We start from the raw sequence: 21383 nt of genomic DNA, 5'->3' as shown, positions 1-21383 counted from the left end.
AACAAGATGCCCAAGTTTCTATCGGCTGGACACCGACCGGTCACTTCAATCGACTTGTAGCCACAGTTCCCCGCCCGCTATGGCGACTTTTATAATTTTTTTTGAGTTGTGAACATGTAATGGGCGGGGACTGGGTGGCTGTGGTTCCGGGTGAAAGGTGGAGCAATGGCGAACGCCACTAATCTGAACGCGGTGAGAGAGACCATGGACGGTGAGTCTGTGAGAGAACCGAGTGACTGAAGTCGGCTGGGCTAGCACCCGGAGCAGTTCTGATCCTCCTACCGATCTTTCTTGCCTTTAAGGGAGTCCATTGCTACTTCACCGCACTAAATTCCTGGGTGGGAGACGGAGGGCATCGAAACGTTGACGCTGCTGTCCTTCCACAGATGCTGCCAGACCTGCTGAGTTTCTCCAGTACTTTGTTTTATTTCGCGGATAGATAGATGGATGGGATGGGAGGGGAGGGGAGGGGGTGGGGCAGATTTAAAAGTAACATCCAGGGATAAAGGGATAGTGCAGGAATTGTGGTGAAGGAGAATTGATGGCCTCATTAAATGGCAAATTTAACTCCCAAAGGGCTGAATTTCTCTTGCTTTCATTCATGCAGTGTGGGCTGTGGAATGACGTACTGCTCCTATTTCTTACGTATTTGTGTTTCTGGACAAAGCCATCTAAGCATGAACAGTACCTGTCACCCTAATTTAGAGTCAGAGATGTACTGCACAGAAACAGACTCTTTGGTCCAACTCATCTGTGCTGACCAGATATTGAATTTATTGTCATGTGTACAGAGGCACAGTGAAAATTAATCTAGTCCGATTTGACAGCACTTGGCCCATATCCCTCTCAACCCTTTCTTTTCACTTACCCATCCAGATGGCTTTTAAATGTTGTAATTGTACCAGCCTCCATTACTTCCTCTGGCAGTTCATTCCATGCACGTGCTACCCTTTGTTAAAAAGTTGCCCCTTAGTTCTTTTTTAAGTCTTTTCCCACTCATCTTAAATCTACACCTTCTCGTTCTGGACCTCGGCATGTTCAAAAATATAGGCCCATGCAATTTATGCCTCTCATTGTATCCTATGGTATGGAAGCAAGCGATTCAGCCCATCGGGTCCCTATCAACCCTGTGAAGAGCTTTCTCACCCCAATCCCTGTACGTTCCTGGACACTGGTCAATTTAGCTTAGCCAATCTGCCTAACTTGCACATCTTTGGACTGTGGGAGGAAACCAGAGCACCTGGAAGGAATCCATGCAGACACTGGAAGAATGTGCAAACTCCGCACAGACAGGTGCCTGAGGGTGGAATTGATATCAGGTCCCTGGTTCGGCATAAGGCAGCAGTGCTAACCACTGTGCTGTCCCAAGTTGAACAAGTGTTTATATATGATTCCATCAATATGATCTGATTCAATATGAGTCTTTATTTATATGTTTTCCACTTCGTACCTTACAACTATCTGGACATGTTTTGATGTTTATAAAGAAACAAAGAAGTGTGGAAGTTGGAACTCTAAAACGGAAGCTGGCTGGAGAAACTCAGCAGGTCTGGCAGCATCTGTGGAGAGAAAGCAGAGATAACGTTTCCCATCTGGTGACTCCTTTTCAGAACTAATTGGACTGAGTTAAAGGTTGGCATATCTGCTGAAGATGAGGTGGGTAGGCAATGGGAGTAAGGGATAGGTGGAGATGGAGCCCAGAGAGAGCGAGAGAAAACAGCAGTTGGGCGTAACTGAGGAATGGCTAATGGTCAGCCTGGGAGAGTCAGTTGCCAAAGGGGACCACTAGTAGTTGACAATGGGTTGGTTGTCATAGAAGTCCTTGTGATGTTAGGGCCTGGGTGTGGGGGTGGGTAAAGAACATGGAAGAAGGTGCTCAGGCCCTAAAACTATTGAACTCTACATTGAATCCTGAAGGCTCCAGGGTCCCCAAGTGGAAAATGAGATTCTGTTCTTTCAGTTTACATTGATCTTCGCTGGAGCATTGCAGCAAGCCTGAGACATAAATGTTGGCCAAGGAACACTGTTGAAGTTGCAGGCAATCGAAAGTTGTCATTTTTATACAAATGGGTGTTCTGCAAAGTGGTCACCCAATCTGTGTTTCTTCTCCCCATTGTAGAGGAAACCCACATGGTGAACAGTGAATATAGTAGGTAAAAACAATGACCGCAGATGCTGGAAACCAGATTTTGGATTAGTGGTGCTGGAAGAGCACAGCTGTTCAGACAGCATCCGAGGAACAGCAAAAATCGACGTTTCGGGCAAAAAAATACAGTAGACGAGTGAGTGAAGTGCAAGTAAATTGCTGCTTCACCTGGAAGGTGTCTGGTGCCTTCTGTGCTGAGGAGTGAAGAAGTAAATTGACAGATGTTACTCCTTGTGCAATTGCATGGGAAAATGCCATGGGGGTGTGGGAGGTATTGGGAATGGAGTGCAGCAAGGTATCCCAAAATGGCAGAGCCTGCAGATGACTCCTGAAGGAAGGGAAGGGGAATATACCTGGTGATGGCATCCCACTTGAGGTGGTGGAAATGGTGGCTTATGATCCTTTGGATTTGATGGTGGTGGAGTGGCAAGTGAGAACCAGGGGACCTGATCCATCTTCTGGGTAGGAAGAGAAGGAGTGAGGGCAGAAGTGAGGGAGATTGGTTCAACATATCTGAGGGCCCTATCAACCACTAGCAAGGAATCCTCAGTTGAGAAAGAAGTGGGCATATCAGAGGCCCCGTTGCAGAAGTTGGCATCATCCGAAAAGATGCGACGGAGAAAATTTGCAAACAAGACCGCCTGAGCAGACCCACTGTTTCTGCCTGATTCTGCCCCACAGAATTCTTCTCTTCCTATCTGATTTGATTTTTGTTTCCTCCCCTTTTCCAGCCCCTTCACACTAACATTTGTGATTCTTCTGACGCTTCATGTTAGTTTCAGAATTTCCAGTTTGCGGGCTCCAACCTCCTCTTCACAATGGACATGCAATCCTTTTCACTTCCAACCACCATCGGGATGATCTTGGGACCCTCCACTTCTTCCTGGAAGAAGGCCTGAACTGTCCCTCTCTTCCTCCATACTCCTCCGAGAAGGTCCTTCCTTGTTGAACAACTTTTTTTTTAACTTCTGCTTTAACTCCTCTCCTTTTCTTCAGATCAAAAGTGTGGCCATAGATATCAGCAAAATAGTAATGCCGGTCTCTTTGTAGGGTATACAGAATATTCCTTGTTCCAGTCCTACTTTAGGCCATCCCCACAATACTTTCTCTGGTATGTTGATGACATCATCGTGCTGTTTCCCTCATCCAGAATTGGAAAGATTTATCAATTTCTCTTCCAGCTCCTCCCTTCAGTTCCTCAACATTTGCTTTCATTTCTTGGGATAGGCTGATATCCACTACAAGCCCATTGATTCCTATTTCCCCTCTCACCCTAAAGACTCCATTCCACCTTTGTTTTCAGCCGAAGATTCCCTGCTACTGCAGGGCATTTTGCTGTGTCTGACCCATCTCGCGCACTGATGCCCTCATCCCATCACTTCCCGCTCAAAGCCGATAGGGTCTCGCTGTCCTCACTTTCCACCCCACCAGCACCCACACCTCAAAGATCATAAAACCACCATTTCCTCCACCACCCCTTCCTTCCCTTGTCAGCCTTCTGCAGGGATTGTTCCCTCATGGACACCTTAGTCCACTACTCCCCTTCCAAACCTCCCCTCATCCACATGGCAACTTATTATGTAGTTGCAGAAGGTGTTACAACTGCCCATTTCCCTCTTCCTTCCTTATTATCTAAGGATACAAACACACCTTCCAGGTGAAGCAGTGATTTACCAGCACTTCACTCAACTTATTATACTGCTCACCATGTGGTCTCTTTTACACTGAGGAAACAAAATAGAGATTGGATGATCACTTTGCAGAACACCTACGTTCTGTCTGCAAAATTGATTGAGCTTCTCATTACCTGCAATTACAACAGGTGTACTCTGGCTAACGTCACTGTCTCAGGCTTGCTGCAGTAATGAAGCTCAATGCAAGCCGAAAGACAGTGTCTCATTTTCCGCTTGAGCATCTGGAGCCTTCAGGAGTCAATATTGGGTTCAATGATTTTAGGTATCCATCCCCACACTGCAGGCCCTGTCATCACAAGGGCTTCTATGACAACCATGGGGAGAAAGTGAGGTCTGCAGATGCTGGAGATTAGAGATGGAAATGTGTTGCTGGAAAAACGCAGCAGGTCAGGCAGCATCTAGGGAACAGGAGAATCGACGTTTCGGGCATTAGCCCTTCTTCAGGAATTCCTGAAGAAGGGCTAATGCCCGAAACGTCGATTCTCCTGTTCCCTAGATGCTGCCTGACCTGCTGCGTTTTTCCAGCAACACATTTCCATCTCTTCTATGACAACCAGCCCATCGAGAGCCACTAGTTGTCCACATTCCCTGGAACGTGTGAGGCTGAGGGGTGACCTTATAAATGTGTATAAAATCATGAGAGATATGGGTAGGGTAAATCGACATGTTGTTTTCCCTGGGTTAGAGTCCTGAACCAGAGGGCATAGGTTAAGGTGAGAGGGGAAAGGTTTAAAATTGTACCTAAGGGACAATCTTTTCATGTAAAGGGTGATCCATGTATGGAATGAGCTGTCAGATGAAGTGGTGGAGGCTGGTACAATCACAACATTTAAAAGTCATCTGGATGGGTATATGAATAGGAAGGGTTTAGAGGGATACGGGCCAAGTGCTGTCAAATCGGACTAGATTAATTTAGGAAACTGGTCGGCATAGATGAGTTGGATCAAAGGGATTCCTTGTTGTAGATTGCTGCCACTCAATGCATCATGAAAAAGAATTAGAATTGCAGCAATCAAAATATATCAAGTCATAGAGATGTACAGCAGAAAAACAGACCAACACATCCATACCGGCCAGATATCCCAACCTAATCTAGTCCCTTTTGCCAGCACTTGGCCCATATCCCTCTAAATTTTCCTGTTCATTTACCCATCCAGATGCCTTTTTAAATGTTGCAAATGTACCAGCCTCCACCACTACCTCTGGCAGTTCATTCCATACACACACCACCATCTGCTTGAACAAGTTGCTTCTTAGATCTTAAATCTTTCCCCTCTCATCCTAAACCTATGCCCTCTAGTTCTGGACTTTCCCCACCTCAGGAAAAAGACTTTGTCTATTTACCTATCTATGCTCCTTATGATTTTATAAACCTCTATAAGGTCACCCCTCAACCTCTGCTCCAGGGAAAACAGCCCAGCCTATTCAGCCTGTCCCTATAGCTCAACCCTGGCAATATCCTTGTAAATCTTTTTGGAACCCTTTCAACTTTCACAACATCCTTTCGATATGAAGGAGAAAAGTCTTGCATGTAATATTCCAAAAATGGCCTAACCGGCATTCTGTACATGACCTCCCAACTCTTATACTCAATACTCTCTCTAATAAAGGAGAGCATACCAAACGCTGCCTTCACTATCCTATCTACCTGCAACTCCAGTTCCAAGGAGCTATGAACCTGCACTCCAAGGTCTCTTTGTTCAGCAACACTCCCTCGGACTTTACCATTAAGTGTAGAAGTCCTGCTCTGATTTGCTTTCCCAAAATGCAGCACCTCATATTTATCTAAATTAAACTCCATCTGCCACTCCTCAGCACTTTGGCCCATCTGATCAAGATCCTGTTGTAATCTGAGGTAACCTTTCTCGCTGTCCACAACTCCAGTTTTGGTGTCATCTGCAAACTTATTAACTATACCTCCTATGTTTGCATCCAAATCATTTATATAAATGACAAAAAGTAGTGGATGCGGCACTGATCCTTGTGGCACCCCATTGGTGACAGGCTTCCAGTCTGAAAAACAACCCTCCACCACCACCCTCTCTTCTGCCTTTGAGTTAGTTCTGTATCCAAATGACTAGTTCTCCCTTATTCCATGAGATCTAACCTTGTTAACCAATCTCCATGGAGAACCTTGTCGAACGCCTTAATGAAGTCCATATAGATTACATTTCCTGCTCTGCCCTCATCAGTCCTCTTTTTGGTTTTTTTTGAAGAAGCAACAATCAAGTTTGTGAGACATTATTTCCCATGCACAAAGCGATGTTGACTACCCCTAATCAGTTCTTGCCTTTCCCTCCAACATCTTGCTCACCGATCTATAGTTCCCTGGCTAATCCTTACACCTTTCTTAAATAGCAGTACCATGTTAGCCAACCTCCAGTCTTCCAGCACCTCACCTGTGACTATTGATGATACAAATATCTCAGCAAGGGGCCCAGCAATCACTTCCCTAGCTTAGTGCAGAGTTCTAGGGTACACCTGATCAGGTCCTGGAGATTTATCCACCTTTATGCATTTCAAGACATCCAACACTTGCTCCTCTGTAATATGGACATTTTTCAAGATGTCACCATCTATTTTCACACATTCTATATATTCCATGTCATTGTCCACAGGAAACACTGATGCAAAATACTAGTTTAGTATCTTCCCCCATCTTCTGTGGTTCCACATGAATGTTTGAGGAGAAAGTGAGGTCTGCAGATGCTGGAGATCAGAGATGGAAATGTGTTGCTGGAAAAGCACAGCAGGTCAGGCAGCATCTAGGGAACAGGAGAATCGACGTTTTGGGCATTAGCCCTTCTTCAGGAATGAGGAAATTCTCCTAACAGGGATATGTCTATGGACTCTCATTATCTCCTTTCTAAAGGCTTCCTATTTCCCATATCTGTACATGGAAGGTGCAACAAAGAAATGAGAACAAGAATGGCAATGAAAGGGGCCACATTTGATAAAAGATTATTGCTAACCAGAAAATGTAATACATAACTGAGTGATTGTCGGGAGTTTGGTTTGGACCAACTTTCCTCATTCCTGAAGAAGGGCTAATGCCCGAAACGTCGATTCTCCTGTTCCCTAGATGCTGCCTGACCTGCTGTGCTTTTCCAGCAACACGTTTCCATCCACATGAATGTTGCCTTGCTGATCTTTGAGGGGCCCTGTTGTCTCTCCCTCGTTACCCTTTTGTCCTTAATGGATTTGTAAAAACCCTTTGGATTCTCCTTAACCCTTTTTGACAAAACTATCTCACGTCCCCTTTTTGCCATCTTGATTTCCCTCTTAAATATACTCCTACTGCCTTGATACTCTTTAAAGGAATCATTTGATCTATCCTGTCTATACCTGACATATTCATCCTTCTTTTTCTTAACCAAACCCTCGGTTTCTTTAATCATCCAGCATTCCCTGCATCTACCAGCCTTTCCTTTCACCCTAACAGGGATATGTATATGGACTCTCATTATCTCCTTTCTAAAGGCTTCCTATTTCCCATATCTGTACATGGAAGGTGCAACAAAGAAATGAGAACAAGAATGGCAATGAAAGGGGCCACATTTGATAAAAGATGATTGCTAACCAGAAAATGTAATACATAACTGAGTGATTGTCGGGAGTTTGGTTTGGAGCATTATTTTGTACATATGAGAGATTCAGAACTTGCAGAAGAAGATCAACTTGCTAAATAGCTTTGAAGCATGGGTTTGGAATAAATTGTGGGGAGAAAAAACACCTGGACGTGAATTAGAAATGAAGTGCTGAACAGAGTGAATTCTTCAACATAGTTAGGAAAAGTTAGAGACTGGACACATTTAAGAATCAGACTTGGAAGATTTTCAGGGAAAAGAGCAAAGAAGAGAATATCTGTCCTGGATTATTACAGTGAAAGATGTTATGAGCAAATGAAAACAATCCCATTTAGCTTCATATTATGGGACAGCTGCTGTTAGTGAAGGACCTGCCTTTGAACAGAGAACACATAAGGAGTTATGAGATACTAAAATACCTTTTTTTAAATTTAATTCTATACATTAATTAATTACCTCGTAATTAATGTTTGATCTGTCTTGATTTGTAGTTGGTTACAATAAACATTGAAAACTCAGTTCATTCTGCAGTTCAGAATTTTAGCACTTTTTAAAATGTTATGTTTTTACAGAAATGGTAACAGTCGTGCCTTCTATGATGATCATAATGTAATTGAATATGGGATGGGGGAAATAGATTCTGAAAATTGTTGCTGGCACTTATGGTGTGAACGTTACTTAACATTTGTCAGCACTAGCCTGATCGTTGTCTTGGTCTTGCTACATGTATGTACAGCTACTTAATTATCTATGCAATTGTGAATTAAACAGATCACATGCAGTCACCAGTAAATGTCTCTGAATGAAAAGGTGATTGATAAAGCAGCTGAATGTAGTTTGGCTTAGCCCAATACCCTGAGGACCTGGCACAGTTTTGATCATGTAGTGGTTATCATGTTCGCCTCTCACAGTTTGATCCTGGGTGGGAACAAATCTCCTTCCTTTGAGCTCTGCCCAAAACGCATACACTGTGTCCCTACTTCTGAGTCAGGAGGCTTGAGTTCAGGTCCTACCTGCTCCGGAGATGTACAAGAACACCTCTGATTAGGAAAATACAAAAATACTTACCCTGAGGAGCTGGGACTCTTGTGACACAGTGGTAGTGTCGCTTTTCCTGGACTGAGGGGCCCAGATTCAAGTCCCACCTACTCCAGAAGTGTGTACTAACATCTCTAACCAGATTGATTTGAAAAATAGGCTGTTGTGAGACAGTGCCAGTGTCTCTACATCTGAGCCAGGAGGCTTTGGTTCAACTCCCACCTGCTCTGGAATTGTGCTATAACATCTCTGAACAGATTGATTAGAAAATACAAAGATTTCCTACCCTGAGGAACTGGGGTTCTTGTGATGCAGTGGTAGCATCCCTACCACTGGATCATGAGGCCTTGGTTCAAGTGGTAGCACCCACTGTTTACAAGATTCAGCTCTTGCTCTGAGTGTACTGGTCATTCACTCACAGAAATGCACCCTTGGAAATCCTTTTAGCCTCCACTGGCTATGCAAAAACAAAGCCTGTCCATATTTATACCCAATGACTGGTACACACGTTGTGCCCTAGTATACACCTTACCATTTTTTACCCTCCACAATGAAGTACCTAAAGTAGATGATGAATGGAACGCCCATCAACATGCGAATCAGTTCTGATCAAAAAGTAGAGGAAAAACAAAACTGGACTTACACAACTTCTTTCATCAACAAACCTGGTGGTCCAGGTTGCTGGGAGGTCTTATTCCTGGCTGGGGTGTTGAGATGGCCCTAAATCAGATAAGTGACCTTGCATATGATATTGAAAAACTTGCCAACTCAACTGCCTATGCCCTGAAGCTAGTGAACAAGGAGTTACAGGAGACACTGATGATGACGCTTCAGAATTGGTAGTGCTGGATTTCCTCCTTGCGAAAGAAGGAGGTGCTTGTTCAGTCATTGGCCCACAATGTTGCACCTACATCGATGATTTCTCAAAGGACATTTCTGACGACACAGGTCTTATCAACAAAACGGGTCAAGACCAGGGAAGATTGACCGTCGTCTGATTCATGTCGATAGAGTGTTACTTGCTGGCTATAGTTGCTGTGTGGATGGATCATATGGGATGTACTGATATTCCTTGGATGAGACCAAGGGCTATACATTGTCATCCACTTATGCATGCAATGGACCGTACATTGCTTTTCCCCTAAGCCAAAGAGGAATTTGGTTAATCATCCCTGGTCCACTCCTGTACCTTCATGCTCGAACTCCCATGTTAGAATCCAGTATCTTTCAGACTCTGCTCCTCCGAATGATGACTCGCCAGAGGAGGCACTTGATTTATTAAGAATTCAAATTGACCAAATGGACTAATTATACTTGTATAAGCTATGTCGTTGTCATGAAATGACAAAAGGAAGGAATGAGAAAGTTTATAGCCTTAAATGTTGTCCTTAAACATTTAAACTAAAATGTAATTTTGAATTATAGAACACATTTGCTGCACACTAGAAAATGGTGCGCAGGGAAGATAAGATAATGAAGAACATTTGCCTTAACATCAGTGAATCTGTATAAACAAGACACCGAGCCATAACATTCATGGCTGTTCCTATGTGAAATTAATGAACAGTGTTTAATTCTGACCTCTCAACGAAACTCTGTATCAAATTACCTTCTCTCCCGAATTCTTGTCATTCGCTATTATCTGTCTAGTTTAGAACATGCAGTGCTTTTATCAACTTTTGTGTTTGTGAACCTTGAATATCAAGGAATATACAGAATTGAATAAAGAGATAGATGGGAGCTTTGTAGCAAATACAGAGGACTCAAGAATGTGCAAGGGGAAACTTGAAAAGAAAATCAGAAAAGCAAAAAGAACAATGGCAGGAAAATCCTATCTTATTTTACAAGACTTTTAAGATAAATAGGGAAACTATATGGCAATTAAGGATCGTAGTGGTAATTTGTGCAAGGAGCCGGGGATGTCGATTCGGTTCGAAATGAATACCTTGTATTGGTGTTCACTAGTGCGAGTGATTATGTGGGTATAGAAATCAGGGAGAAGGACTGTGACATTAATTAAAAAGTTAGCACCGACGGAAAGGAGGTTCTGAGCACAGTAGTCTGATAATCCTAAGAGTACTTAAATCTATAATGCAAGATGAAATGTAATCCAGACTGTTGAGTGAGGCAACGGAGGAAATGCCAAGCAGTAACTTTTCAAATCCTCCTTGACTACTGGGGAGGTGCCAGAGGATTGGTAGACAGCCAATGTGTACTGTTATTCAATAAGGATCAGGAGATAAACCTGAATTCCACAGACCAGTCAGTCTAACCACAGTGGTGGGAAACTATTGGAAGCAATATTGAGCAAATAATTAAATTGGATATGAATAGGCAGCAGCTAATCAAGTTAGTTAATACAGTTTTATTGAGAGGAGGTCATGATTGACTTGCTTGTTTGACTTTTTTGAAGAACTGACCAGCTGTATAGTTGAGGGTAATGCACGTACTGCATTTGGACTTCAATAAAGCATTTGGCTTACAGGGAAAAGGTAGGGAGCTGGATCTGGGTGGGATGGACTTTGGAGGGGTTGGTGTGGACTCAAAGGACCAAATGGCCTGCTTCCACACTAGGGATTCTATGATTGTAAAAGGAACAATTTTTAAATTGTTGGACTGGTGTTTTTATTTTAAGGTAGCTACACTTCAGTCATCACCTGTCAGTTAATTTGCGCTTAAAATGTATAAAGGAACAAACATTTTGTTTCCTAAAGTACAAAATTTCCCATCAGCTGAAAGTACCACTGACTGATGTCTGGATAAATTAAGCAAATTGGAACTCTGCAAATCTTTGAGACTGACTTTTTCCAATGAGTGTGAAGCTGGAAGAGTACAGCAGGTCAGACAGCATCCAAGGAGAAAGGAAGTCAATGATTTGGGCTGAAACCCTTCGTCAAGATGAAGGGATTTGACCAGAAACATGACTTTCCTGCTCCTCTGATACTGTCTGATTCGCTGTGCTCTTTGAGCTTCTGTTGACTCTGACCTCCAGCATGTGCAGTCTTTCTTGGCTCCTAGTCACTTTTTTTTCCCAGTCGTTCCAGAGCTAGTTAATTGTATGCAGGAGGTTTAAACTTCCTGAGCAATTGCAACATTGTCTGTATTTTGGGACTTCGAGATGTCCCATAGTGCGACTTTCAGGGTATTTCTGGTCAACAAGTATCTAGAGGCCAGAGGATCCTGATCACTGTTTTTAAACTTGACTTTGGAAAGCAATAACATCTGTTTGTATGTTTAATCCTATAATTGTTCTTGTATTTACCTTGTATAATACATGTATTACGTAGGATCATTCTACCATCATTAAAGGCCAACATATCCTCCAAGTCAATGTTATGACAGGCCAACTAGTTTCATAAAACATGGCTCAAATTGCTTTAGACCCCAAATTAAATTAACTCAGGGCTGCTAGTATTTGATTCTCTCTATCACGCAACTGAAGTTAATGTTTTAATACAGTATAGGGAATGTGGCTTACAGCAAGTCATTATGACTCTGGAATCTCATTTGCTGTAAGCATTTCTTATATAAGTGTCATGCTGAATTATATGTATGTAAAGGTTAATGAATCTAAAGTTTCTACTGCATTTGGTAAAATCTGCTTGTTACATTTTGTATATCACCACATATTGAACATATCTATTTCTAATTCATGTGCATAGTAACACCCCACATTTTTCATTTTAAGTTTTAATAGTCACTCCTCCCACGAACTTTGTATTAAAGGACTTTAAATTGTTATACATTTTTAGTTCAACAAAATGTGATGGGAGCATCAACTGAAATTTATTATAATTTCAAAAATATTTTGTTTTTAACAGAAGCTGTGAACTTCCACTTTTGGTTGTTTCTTCAAATATCTGAAGCATTCAAATATTTTAAGGTTTTTAAAATTTAAATGTCCAGTCTTAATTATTCTTTCAATAAAGCTCTAATTTAACTGTATCACCTTTCTCCAGATTGACTGCATTTCAGTCAGTTTTAGAGCATGAAAAGAGGCCTATAAGTCCATCATGTCCTGACCGATCATCAACATCCATCTACTCTCATTCCATTTTTCAGCACTTGACCCATCGCTTGTATGCTGTGGAGGTTCAACTGTTCACCTCAATACTTTTTAAAGGTTGTGAAAGTTCCCGCCCTGATCATCCTTTTAGGCTGTGAATTCGAAATATCCCTTACCCTGTGGGTGAAGACGCTTTACTTGAATCTCCTGTAAACCTCTTGGCCTAATTTCTGCTCCTGTGTGTTATGGTCATATTTAGTCTCACTTTGTAGCTGAAGTGTTCCAGTTCAAGCAAAGTCTGATAAATCTGTGTGCCCTCCCTCTAGTGCAATGACTGGAACTGCACACAATGTGGTTTAACTAACACTTTGTACACCTAATCATAAGCAAATATCTCATTCCTTAATGCTATCCAGGACTATCAAGTCCCTCTGATCCTCTGTACTTACCATTCATTGTGAATTCCCTTCTCTTGTTAGTCCTCCCAAGTACTTCACCTCATACTTTTTAGTATTAAATTCCATTTCTAATATTCTGCCTGTGTGACTAGTCTGTTTATATTGTCCTTTATTCTAAGACTTTCTTCCTTGCTATTTCGCACACCAACAATTTTCATGTCATTTTCAAACTTAATGATCGTATCTACTACACTTATATTTTGATCATTGATGTACACTTCAAGCAGCAACAAATGTTGTGGTGCATCAATGGACACAGGTATCACTGGCTCCCACCTGCCACTGACCTAGTGTTGGCTCCAATTTGCCAAATTGCCATGGATTGCATGAGCTCTTACTTTCTGGACCGGTCTTAATGTGGCACCTTGTCAAAAGTCTTGATGAAGTCCATGTAGACCACCAACTGGACTATCTTCAACTCTCCACCTTGTCACCCCCTTGGAAAAACTCAATCAACATGAACCCCTGCCCCGCAAAGCCATGTTGGTAATCCTTGATTACTCCTTGTCTCTCCAAAATGGAGTTTAAATCTGTCCCTCAGAATTTTTTTCCACTCAGTTCCCTGCTACATTATCCTGTAGTTTCCTGGTTTATCCCTATCGCATCTTCTTGAATAATGATACCAACCAAATGATAGGCTGATGTACATATTAATTGTGTTATTAAGGTCCCATGTTGTGAGAGAGAAATGGGATTATTTGCAGATGTGGAAAGTGGGATTATCCTGTCATTTCACTCCATTTTCCTTCCCCGCTGCTCTATGCTGGCTGGGCTGTGGAATTGAAGATCTTCAGTGCGACATGGCTGCTAATAGAGGGCATTTTAGAAATGTTTCGATGTTTGGAATGTCTGCTCAACAGGCACAGATAATAAAATTCATTTGGCAGTATTCCCACTTTTGTATAAGGGTCTTACAGCAGCTAATAGTCCTGAGACCATTGAGACAAAGCCAAGTAGGCAGTGTCTTGTTGATTCCTGTTGGGTAATTAGATAACTCTTATGCCTTCATCTGTAGCTATGTTGATGAATCAGTAAGGGAGACCATAGCTGGCCAGTGCGTAAGAGCCCTTGAGCCTTGTTGCTGCTTTTTGAAGAAGCAGCCAGAAGTCTTTTCTTTTATCCCTTTCTTTATATTCATGATGTAACTTGCCTCCTTACGATAGAGAAATACCAGAGAGCAGATAGAAGTCATCCAGTTTAAGTTCAGGCTGTTAGTGATATCTGCAAGTTACTGTGAGAATGGGATCCAACTACATTCAATGGGGACAACATTCTCAAACTTGGTAGGCATATTCATTGGTAAATAACAGAGCCAGATAGTTGTTCATTTAAGTTTTCTGGTCAGTTCCCTATTTCAGAATTGAGCAGCCCCATAAGATACTCTGTAATTATCTCTCTTCTTCCCTGAATACTAAGCAAATCATCTGAAACTGGAGTAGTAAAGAAGGAGATGCTTCACTATTTATACTTTGATCATTAACATTATTGTCATCCCTGACCTGGGAACTGCTTCTTTTCAATATAATAACTGTTGATAAAAGGCAAGTATCCAGAATGCATATTATAAAAAGCAGTGTTTTGCTCCTGTCTTTTTCCCCTTTGGGATAGGATAATGAGCCTTTATTGTGTGGTAAGGTGTGTGAACTGACCATTTCTTAAGTGGACCTTATTGTCTGGACCTGAGGAGGAGATTAGTGTACTTATTGATCTGTTTGTAACATCATCACCTGAGGGGTTAGTGAATAATTTTAATGAAATGCTTGAGGCCTGTGAATGCTTTCGGAAATTATTTTATTCAGAGAGAAAAGTCTGCTCATTTTATCAAAGCAAGCAAATCTCTCATGCTTGGCTAATGTATATATTGAGATAGTTACTATTACAGAGTTATAATTTTTTTGTCTTGAATTACTTCCTGAAGGGAATTTCCCAGTAATCTTTCACATGCATAAGCAATTTAGTCTGTAATCATCTTGCACATTTAAGTAACTTGCAGTTATCTTAAAATTGTCACATTATTTCATCAAGTTGATTTGTCAGTGACTGAGTATGAACACTCCCTTTGTTCACTCTTCCAATTATGAGCTACTATTCATGAAAGTTCAAACTTGATGTTTCTGTCAGTTGGCTTCACATAGAGTGTAAAGTAATGTTGATGTATTTGAGAATTTTCCTAGTTAATGCAGTCGTGTTTTGATTTGAAGTGCAGCAAAAGGTCTTCAGAGTGACTGTAATGAGTTTTGAAATACAGATGTCTGCAGAGCTGAAGCAAACAGTACTATAACAAAGTAAGCTGCTAGTATATAAATGACAGTTGTGTCTCAGTTGGGGGCATGGTTGTAAAGTCCCTCTCCAGAGATTCGAACATAAAATCGAGGATAACTGTTATATTGAGGCCTGTCTGGTGACTATAAAGCTCCCATGGAGTAAATGTGAAGAAGAGCTCTGAGATATTTTCACCGATAACCTATCCAGTATTCACCCCAAAACCATTATCTGGTTACTATGTTGGAACTTTTTTGTATGTAAATTGTTTTCTGCATTTCCTAGCTTTTATAGCAATTTCATTGGCTTTAAATAACTTTTTGGATACCTTGAGATTAAAAGGTACGTGCCAATGCAAATGGCTCATACTTGTTGCTATCGTGTTATCAATTATTATCTGTTTCTTTCAGTTCTTCTTGAAATCTCAAGATTGCTGAATACTGGTCTTGATATGGAGTCTCTCTCAATTTGTGTCCGACTTTGTGAACAAGGGATCAATCCTGAAGCCTTGGCTTCAGTTATTAAGGAGCTGCGAAAGGCTACTGATTCACTCAAAGTAAGAAAGATTGATGTGCAATAAAATTTGATGCAATTGCAGAATTGTTCAGTGGAAAAAAGTGTTTTGATCCTTAACACCTGTGTCAGCTTTCTGACATCTTTTAGAACTGAGTCCATCCTTATAGAGGACTGATGGTTATACCTGGAGAACCTGTTTGTTGCAACAAAATAATTATGTATGATGGTTAATGGATATAAAACCTGTGATAGAAAGATTAATCAATAAAGTAGCAGAAGCCCTGCAGATGATTCGATTGAATGAATCTGCTAGTTTGGCATTAGGCTTTTTGTTTTATACAAGTGAAAATGTCACCGTTTACTTATCAAACTTGATATGGTTGGAGGAACCAGTAAGCTCTTAATTCCTGTTTTGTATTTGAGGAAGAAGATTGTTTATATAGATGCATTTTGAGTGAAGCTGAAAAATGTGTTGCTGGAAAAGCGCAGCAGGTCAGGCAGCATCAAAGGAGCAGGAGAATCGACGTTTCGGGCATAAACCCTTCTTCAGGAATCTTTTTGAGTGAATACAACAATTAAGAATGTGGTTAGAAGAAAAGCAATGTGTTGGTTTTGGGGCAGCACAGTGGCTCAGTGGTTTGCACTGTTGCCTCACAGCGCCATGGTTACTGTCTGTGTGGAGTTTGCACATTCTTCCCCTCGTATCTGCATGGGTTTCTTTTGGGTGCTCCAGTCTCCTCCTACAGCCCAAAGATGTGCATGTCAGGTGAATTGGCCATGCTAAATTGCTCATAGTGTTAGGCACATTAGTCAGGGGTAAATGCAGGGTCTGGGTGAGTTATTCTTTGGAGGATCGGTGTGGACTTGTTGGGTCAAATGTTTTCACATTGTAGAAAATCTAATCAATCATATCTTTGCAGTGAAATATTGCACTACACATGCAATTCATAGACCTGTAAGTTGAGTTTCCTAAGAATGAATTGCAACCAGATTTTGGGATAGAAGATCTACATGGTTGAACAACAATTGACACTGAGAGCAATGTGCTGAGAAAAGAATTAACTGGTACTTAAATCTAGAAATGAAATAAAGAATAGTCAGCATGAATTTCAGAATGGAAGGTCATGGTTGAATAGCCTCTTTGTTACTCCTTTCAAAAAAAAAATTCAAAGTACAGATAAGGCCAATGCGGTAGATGTAATATCTTTGTAAATTTATAAAGTGAAGGTGAGGGGAGATTTAGATGTCTTCAAATTAAGAATGGTTTTGATGGAGTAACCAAGAAAAATTGTTTACACTGCCAGTAGGATTCATGATTTTATGGCATATGACCACATTGCTGATAGAAGAAGAGGTCTCTTCTGATGTTAATGCCCCTCAGGATCCTGAGGAAGACACAACCAGCAAACATTTGTGGTACTTGCATGGGAGGTTTAAAATTCCAGTTGTCAGTTTCTGCTCAGTAATTAACCAGAACAATGCAAATTTTGGCAGTTTGCCCTGCACTTACTTGGTTGACTATAAATGTCTATCATTGTAACTCTCAGTAAATCAACTAAAGAGCTAAAGCACTCTACAATACCCACAGCAAGGTTCAATCTTTCCATAACCATGTTCAGCACCCCTTGATCATGTTCAGTGTTCATCCTCATTCTCCCTACTGGAGGCAGATAGGGTTTATCCCACTCTGTGCCAGGCTGTCCTGACATACCTTCTGGAATCCCTGATTCCTGTCTGGTTAATGCTAGAGGAATCTAGAGTTGTGGAGAATGAGGCAGGGATTTGGTAGTGTGATATCACTGCCACGGATGAAAGTGGTGAGGAGGTTGATCACTGTTGGGAAGGATGAGGGTTGAGCTCGGGGTTCACACTAAACAAAGGCGTGCCAACCATGATTAATGAATAATTCTCAACAGTCATGGAACATTTAAACTTACCAGAATATGGCATCTACTGTTGTAAAAAAGGGTCATAGTTTGACTTCCTCTGACTATTTGCGCTACAAAGGAACAGTTGTATTTCAGGTATGCTCCACATTTCTGAAGGAACCAGGGTCTGAAGTACCATCAAGGTACAGAGCTGGTTTTAACATACACAGGTAAGAGTAGAGTGTCAATCCAATGATGATTACCATGCCTTGAAATAGCCATGTAATAGATTTAGGATGCAGCTTCTGTTGAATACAGACACCGGTTCAAAACGTTGAACTAACTGCTGTGTCTGATAATTCAATATCCCTTTCTGCTGTGGTCAATATGCCACATTTTGGCACATATCAAGTCAAATGCACATTGTATTTTCAATGGATCTGAACCCAAATGTAAAATCATGGTGTGAGAATATCTAACAAAGGAGCTAGGGTACAAAACGAATGCATTGTACTATATTCCTAGTGTCTGATCACTGTAGCAGGGAAAGAAGGTTATTTTCTGAAAGGAATAATTTTTTCCCCAGTGAAATGTGTTTTCATGGGTAACTTTTTTTTTAAGAAGAGCATAAAGAATTGCAATATTTTACACTACTTTGATTTAGGCAAATTAGTTTGCATAAATCATGTTTTGACTAATTCTAGCTCCTGAACAAACACATTTCTACCCAGAAATTACATGAATGGTAATGTGACTAAAATTTGTTATTTGTTTTACCTGCTGTAGAAACATCCTTTTTTATGACTACTGACCAATCCCTGATATCTTAATTTAAATTTTGTAGTCATACATTCGACCAACTTAAATGCAGTATTGAGCACTTCTTAATATATACTTATAAGCCAAGAGGATATCAAAACTAAAACTGCACAAAAAAATTCACATTTATTGTACTAGAAAAGTAACAAGTCTGTTCTGTAACTAATTTGGATGTTGTTTCTCCTTAGGCTGCTGAGAATATGACTGGTTGACATCACCTTTGTGACAGAGAATCCCATCTTGGTACCTGTATCAGGTCGCACTGGAAATCATTGAGATGAAAAAATGTATGGAACAAACAAAAACAAATACAAATCATTTTATACCACGGAACATAAAAATGGAATGTTGTGGATTAGTCTGTTGATGTTGATATGCAAATTCTTGCTACATAGGTCCACAATGAATCTGTTAATCCCTATTTAAAATTGATTTGCATATTATACATTTGTGTTAAAAAGGAGCTATCTGAAAAGCACTGACCATTTGCTGGGGGCTGGTTACTAAACCATACACGGTACAATTTAACTTGGATTATGTGTCTGAAAATGACAATTTTAAGTTTGACTGTAATTATTACGTATTGTAATTAACTTTTCTTTGTGGCTTTTGTATTTGGTAGCAAAATATACTTCATCTCAATGTGGAATGACCCCTCCTAATATTTTATTCATACACCAACATGGTATTGTGAATGTTATTTAAATATGCTTTGTTCTTTTCCTCTTAGAATTATAAAGTACTGCCAACTATACAGTTAATCACTATCTGAAAATTAAAAATGTTCAAATAATCCAATTAGTTCACAAATAAATCACATTTGCAATACTGCAAATTAATATTATTACTTACAATGTTATAACTGTTTCAACTCAGCAAAACCAGATTATCAAATCTTACTGAATCCAAATTTTTGGCTGATTCAGCAGGTTTTGTTTTCCCTGTAGGATGCTATTAACAAATTCACTTGAGAATTATGGCTTGTGAACATTGCATAGATTTTATACTGCTTTTGTACAAATATACTCTGCCCTTTGAGTGTGTCAATTTTGTAACCTAATTTCTTCTTGTTTAAAGTTATTTCCAAGCTTAATGTGATTTTATATCAGTGATAAAAATTACAGTAACTCAATAAACAAACCTTTTCATTTAAGTTGTTTGATTTCTGGTATAATCTGTATGTTAAGTGCATTGATGCTTCAGCTCAATATAACCATGTCAGATTTCAAAGCAAAATGGCCTTCACCATTGCAATATTAGTACATTTTCTGCTACGTATTACAAAACTAAAGGTTCTACACCTAAAATAAGCTTTTTCTTATTTATACATACTTGGTGTATATTTTTAAGTACGTATGTGCTTAAACCAAGAAACTCAAGATGTATCCAAAGTTGAAGATCACGCCCAATTTTAACAATTGCATCAAGTTCACCATTTCTGACCTACTTCCAGAGTTAGCTTGTCAATTTACCAAAAGCAAATTCATCTCAGGAATGCAATGGAGCTGGAAGTATTTCTGCATCTCCTGGCTCCACATTTTTTCTCTCTTGTTTTGCTTTACCTTGGCAGCTGCTTGTTTGGTCACACCTACGTAGTTGAGACGAAACTATGCTTGTAATTTTAACCTCATCCACTGGATACATTTTGGGGTGCATTGTTGATTCTACTGTTGTGCTTGATATTAAATTTGGTTGAGCTTAATAAATAGTAAAGTCCAAAGGTTTTCTGGGGTAGGTAGGAATGTGAAATTTGAGGTCATAATTGAATTGTGCACAAATATTATTGATGACCAAGCAGGCTTTGGAGGCAGAGGTGTCACTAGACTATTGATCTAGAACCCCAAGCCAATGTTCTCTGAAGATGGGTTCAACTTCCAACATGGCAGGTGGCCAAGTGACCTATTACTGTGCCTCGCTGATATGTATGTTTGTAAAATTGGACGGATTATAAAATAAGTGATACATTGGCAGACTCAACCTGACTACTGAGTTGGATATAAATTTCCTCCTATGTCATCATTTTTAAAGATTGGATAAGGAAATAAACAATTGGCTGACAGGATATGAAAACAGGGAACATAAATTTGTTTAAAGTATTTTCTCAAGTGGAGGGTAACTGCTAATGTTGACTGCTTGGGTTGGAGGCCCACTTCCATATTGTAACTTCTGCCTTTCTGTGCATGCGATGTGCGCTTTCTGGCACCCGTTTTTAATAAAAGATTTTAAATCCAGAGCAATTTGTGTGCTAGGGTCCTTTATTATTCCATCCCACTGTTGTATAGGATTTAAACTAAGTTCACTGTGGAGACAGTAAAATACTTTCCCTGCATCCACTAAAGTTTTAGTAATCTGTCTCAATGAATTCAAAAAATAGTTTTCACAAAAGTAGGCATCATTGAGGAAAAGTTAAAGTTGTATCTCTACAGCCTGGTACTCTAATTCTTACTGTCAGCTGAATATAAAGAACTGTAAGAAATAGCTCCTCTCACTAACCCCTCTCGCTCCTGTCCCTTTGTAATAGATATATTGAAAAGTAAGACAACACTGACCAGAGAAAGTGTCTGCTATTAATATCCAACATTTTGAAACAGATTGAAATTTACCTAGCCTAAAGGCTCTCTAGACAAATGAGAAAGGAAAAATCAGGACAGCAACCCAAGTATTCATTGTGAAGGTACTAGCTTATATCTAATTAAAATGTGTATGAAAATGTAACTGTTTAAAAATATCTGCACTGCAAAGTCTAAATTTTGTGTTTAAATTAGACATGACTATCTAAAAATATATTTTTCCTGCCCCGAGGAAATAATTATTATCTCAACCAGTTTTGTGTGCAAATCTTTACATTGTAGTATGTAAATTTGCTAAGCATCACTAACTAGTTTTCCTTTTCTGATTCTGCACTGTGAAACTGTGATCCTTTTGTAAATCGATGCTACTATACAAGTGAAAATTGCTGTTGTTTTATATTTAGGGTGACCAGCTTTTT

The 21383-nt window shown here is 40.2% G+C and overlaps 1 protein-coding gene across 1 annotated transcript; it reads left to right on the top strand.

Annotated features, from left to right (window-relative positions):
* The first annotated feature begins 20 nt into the window (after positions 1-20).
* On the top strand, positions 21-20621 carry mzt1 (mitotic spindle organizing protein 1). The gene is made up of 3 exons (XM_043691378.2): positions 21-211; positions 15602-15747; positions 18583-20621. Exons 1-3 carry the CDS (start codon positions 166-168, stop codon positions 18604-18606), a joined length of 216 nt encoding a protein of 71 aa, XP_043547313.1. The 5' UTR covers positions 21-165; the 3' UTR covers positions 18607-20621.
* The last annotated feature ends 762 nt before the right edge of the window (positions 20622-21383 follow it).

This window comes from Chiloscyllium plagiosum, unplaced genomic scaffold, assembly GCF_037043375.1.
Source record: "Chiloscyllium plagiosum isolate Xiang-an unplaced genomic scaffold, Cpla_swu_hap1 HiC_scaffold_6, whole genome shotgun sequence".
In the NCBI taxonomy this organism is placed as follows: domain Eukaryota; kingdom Metazoa; phylum Chordata; class Chondrichthyes; order Orectolobiformes; family Hemiscylliidae; genus Chiloscyllium; species Chiloscyllium plagiosum.
The sequence above is the reverse complement of the archived record's forward strand: the minus strand, read 5'-3'. Positions and strand labels throughout refer to the sequence as shown.

What these genes read in the sequence shown, in the direction of transcription:
- mzt1 (XM_043691378.2), top strand. Translation starts at nt 166, where the DNA reads ATGGCGAACGCCACTAATCTGAACGCGGTGAGAGAGACCATGGACG. An exon ending in GGTGAGAGAGACCATGGACG is followed by an intron (nt 212 to 15,601) that starts GTGAGTCTGTGA and finishes TGTTTCTTTCAG; the next exon opens with TTCTTCTTGAAATCTCAAGA. An exon ending in AGGCTACTGATTCACTCAAA is followed by an intron (nt 15,748 to 18,582) that starts GTAAGAAAGATT and finishes GTTTCTCCTTAG; the next exon opens with GCTGCTGAGAATATGACTGG.